The sequence below is a fragment of the Aspergillus tubingensis genome (assembly GCF_013340325.1).
Source record: "Aspergillus tubingensis WU-2223L DNA, scaffold_11, whole genome shotgun sequence".
In the NCBI taxonomy this organism is placed as follows: domain Eukaryota; kingdom Fungi; phylum Ascomycota; class Eurotiomycetes; order Eurotiales; family Aspergillaceae; genus Aspergillus; species Aspergillus tubingensis.
This window is the reverse complement of record NW_023336285.1, coordinates 739,569-742,858: the sequence shown is the minus strand read 5'-3', so window position 1 is coordinate 742,858 and position 3,290 is coordinate 739,569. Positions and strand designations below refer to the sequence as shown.

The 3,290-nt window shown below is 48.3% G+C and overlaps 1 protein-coding gene across 1 annotated transcript; it reads left to right on the top strand.

Moving 5' to 3' along the window:
* Positions 1-758: 758 nt before the first annotated feature.
* On the top strand, positions 759-2,444 carry AtWU_09595 (transferase family protein; the record flags this gene model as incomplete). Its single annotated transcript, XM_035504701.1, has 1 exon — positions 759-2,444. The coding sequence occupies one exon, from the start codon at positions 759-761 to the stop codon at positions 2,442-2,444; it is 1,686 nt and encodes a 561-aa protein (XP_035360594.1).
* Between the last annotated feature and the right edge of the window lie 846 nt (positions 2,445-3,290).

The window sequence follows — 3,290 nt, the reverse complement described above, 5'->3', positions numbered from 1 at the left end:
AAATTGACACGTGAGATCACGCCAGCAGGGCCTGCCATGGCAGTATCTCACCGCTATTCCCGCCGCTCCCCGTGAGTCTATGTTGTTCACGTGCCAATCTACCATCCATGCTACCCACAAACAAACAATCATCTTGGTGATACATTCCAACAAGCCATCCATTAAGTCTGGGCCAGTATGTGATCACTTCACTTGTCAAAACATTGACTAAAAGTTATCACGAAGGTGGGTTATACCTAGTGCCTCCCGTCGTCTTACTTGCCACTCCACAACGAAGTCATTCGATCACTAGGTAAACTAATTAGAAAGCTGGAACGCCGGTCCGCCGTTGCTGGCGCCGGAACTACTGCCCTGGATTGATTGCCTTCAAGCCACTAAATGAAGTCTCGAGCATTCAACGAATCAGTGTGTCTCGTTGGGCGCTTGGCTACACCTCTTTGCGGTGCCCGTTCATACATCCATCCATGGATAATAATGACTCATGATGACAGGGACATATACTGATGGGCTTATCTCTACCTAATCAGTTAGGAACTATACACAAACTATCCGGAACAAGTTGGCCATGAGCCATAATGATGCTGCTTTCTACAGTCAAGAAGGGACGGGACGATGCGAGAAAAACATGCTCTTCTATACTTACAAATAGGATTGGTATTGGCTGCCAGCCAGATCAGCCATCTACCGAAAAGTTAACCCTATAGCCTTGTTTTTCTGGCAGTGATTGAAGGGCTATTTTGCTCGATACTACGCCTCCGATGTCAACCTCTGATCCGTCGATCCTGCATTCCGAGAGACTGTTTCCAAACAAGGAAGCTAACTCGGATTGCATCGTTGCCTTGTCTTTACTGGATGCCACCACGGTAGACTTCTTGGATGCAAGCGCTGTTTGGCTCTTTGAGTGTGAGCAGCAAAACCGCGGCAATCTGGTGAACCACCTCCGTCAATCTCTCAGGATCACGCTGGATGCTTATCCTCAATGGTGTGGCTTGATTAAGGCCGTTGACTCGGTGGATGGCCCTGCGATTGCTGATCGAGATCGGCTGGAGCCTCATGCCCGCCGTTTTGGCCGGGTGTATGTCCATTATGGCACGCGGGCTGACCCAGGCGTTGACTTCGTCACTGCACGTGCAGCTGATACCCTCGATGGTCTCTGTCCTTCCTCTCGTACGACATCTCAGCCTCTCTGGAATCAGGAAAAGGTGGCTTTATCGAAGTTTGTCCCAAAGACTTGCTTGGCGAACCCGCTCAAGCAACCTATTGTCGACAATGCAGATATTACCCCTCCGGTCATGGCAATTCAAGTCACGGAATTGGCCTGTGGAGGGTTCGCCCTAGCAGTCAAAATAGCTCATCCTTTAGCGGATGCGCAGTCACTGTTTCACTTCGTCAAAGACTGGGCAAGTGTTAGCCGTTCTGCGTTACTGTGCGAGCCTATACCAGTATTGAAACCTTTGTTTGAGCCGGCGCGACTCGACGACGCAGCAGCAGGGGATATCAATGCTGCTACGCCGGACGAGTCGATCATCGAACGGACAAAAAGCCTACCGTTTCATCGCTACGACTGGTGGAACGTGCCCCCTGACTCTCCTCTGAAGACACGCATCCCTGAAGCTTTCCGGAACCAGGACATTCCCCCAGCGGGGAAACAACTACCATGGTCAGAATGGGACACGAAAGCGCGGGTGTCTCATTACATCGTGCACCTGAGTCGCGAGCAGGTCGAGAAGATCTGGACACAATCCAACAACATGTCCTCCACAACCACAAAGACAAACCGACTGAGTCGACACGATGCCATTCTGGCACATATATGGTCAAGCATCAACCGAGCTCGGAAGATGCAACACGACCCCGGGCCGGTCCACTGCGACCTGGCGTACGGGTGCCGACCGGCGTTTCATCTGAGCGATGCCTTTATGGGGTCGCTTTCCGTGATGGTTAATGTGGAGATGGCTGGGCCGGAACTGACGACGACTGCAAACTCGGACGGCAAGGAAACTGCCGTACTTCCGCCCATCGCGCACCGCATCCGCCAAACTCTTCTTCAGCTGAAGAATCACCCGGCCCGCTTGGCTGCCCACCTCCACCGTCTGGCATACGAAACGTCTCCGCAACGCATTTGGCAGGGATTTCTGGGTTCTCGGCACGTTATGGTGACGACGTGGGCGTGCGCAGGGCTGTATGATGTGGATTTTGGGTTGGGTCCACTTTCTTCTCCCTCGGCTCGCTACGCGGATGGTATCCTCGCCAATCTCGATGGCCTCGTCTTGATTAGAGAGGCACCGCCGTCGCCGTCGCCATCCGATCGGGAGTCGGAGGTCAGACACTGCCGCGTTCCGTCGGCTTGGACGGAGCATGGTGTGGATGTGCAGATTCATCTCCGGAGTGAAGATATGCTCCGGTTGTTGAGAGATCCGTTGCTATTGCCGGACACTATGTAGACCAAAACTATTTACATAACTAACTAACCTTAGTCTGAGTTTACTACGTATACTCAATCGAATCAGATAAATTACTAAGAGGATGATCAGAGATACTCTGCTTGGCAGCTACACTGTCGTGAAATGTACCCACTTGCATATACTTCTAACCCCTATCTGCTGTCTTATGGACTTGGCTTCAACGGCCGTCTTGTCTTCCCCTGAATCTATAATAAGTTTGTTAAGCATCTACTACGGATTAGGCCTAGAGTTATGCTTCTTATAGTAACTATCGTTTGTAATGATTCGAATGTAATACGATATGTTAGACGAATACTATACTATATATACATAACTAGGTACAGTCTGAGCCATGCATGCATAACGTAACATAACTTAAATAGCGTAAAACCCACTAATTTCCACATGTCCCTACTACTTCATATACTACTAAATAGTAAGTAACTACTAATTATTGCACTATGATCATGTTACCTATATATAAATAGATAATGAATCTGATGAAATAGGACTATATCTTACCCGGTGTGGTCTCTTAAGATAGTAGTAGTGATCGTAGTAACACTCATGAGTATATATCTCATAGAACTCAATACTACTTTAGTAGCAGTTCCTATTCATTTTTTTTCCCACGTAGGATGGAGAAAATATACACAGAGTAAAAGTTCTGCCCTACCATGTATTCCACTACAGTACTAGTACTACATACACACACACTCACCCATACATAACATAATCATTTAGTCAATTTAAGTTACCAACAAGTAAGCATTCGCCGAACTTATCCCAACATCAATGTATTGATTAATTCTCCTAGTGCTTACTCTCAAGTTGTAACGGTTAACT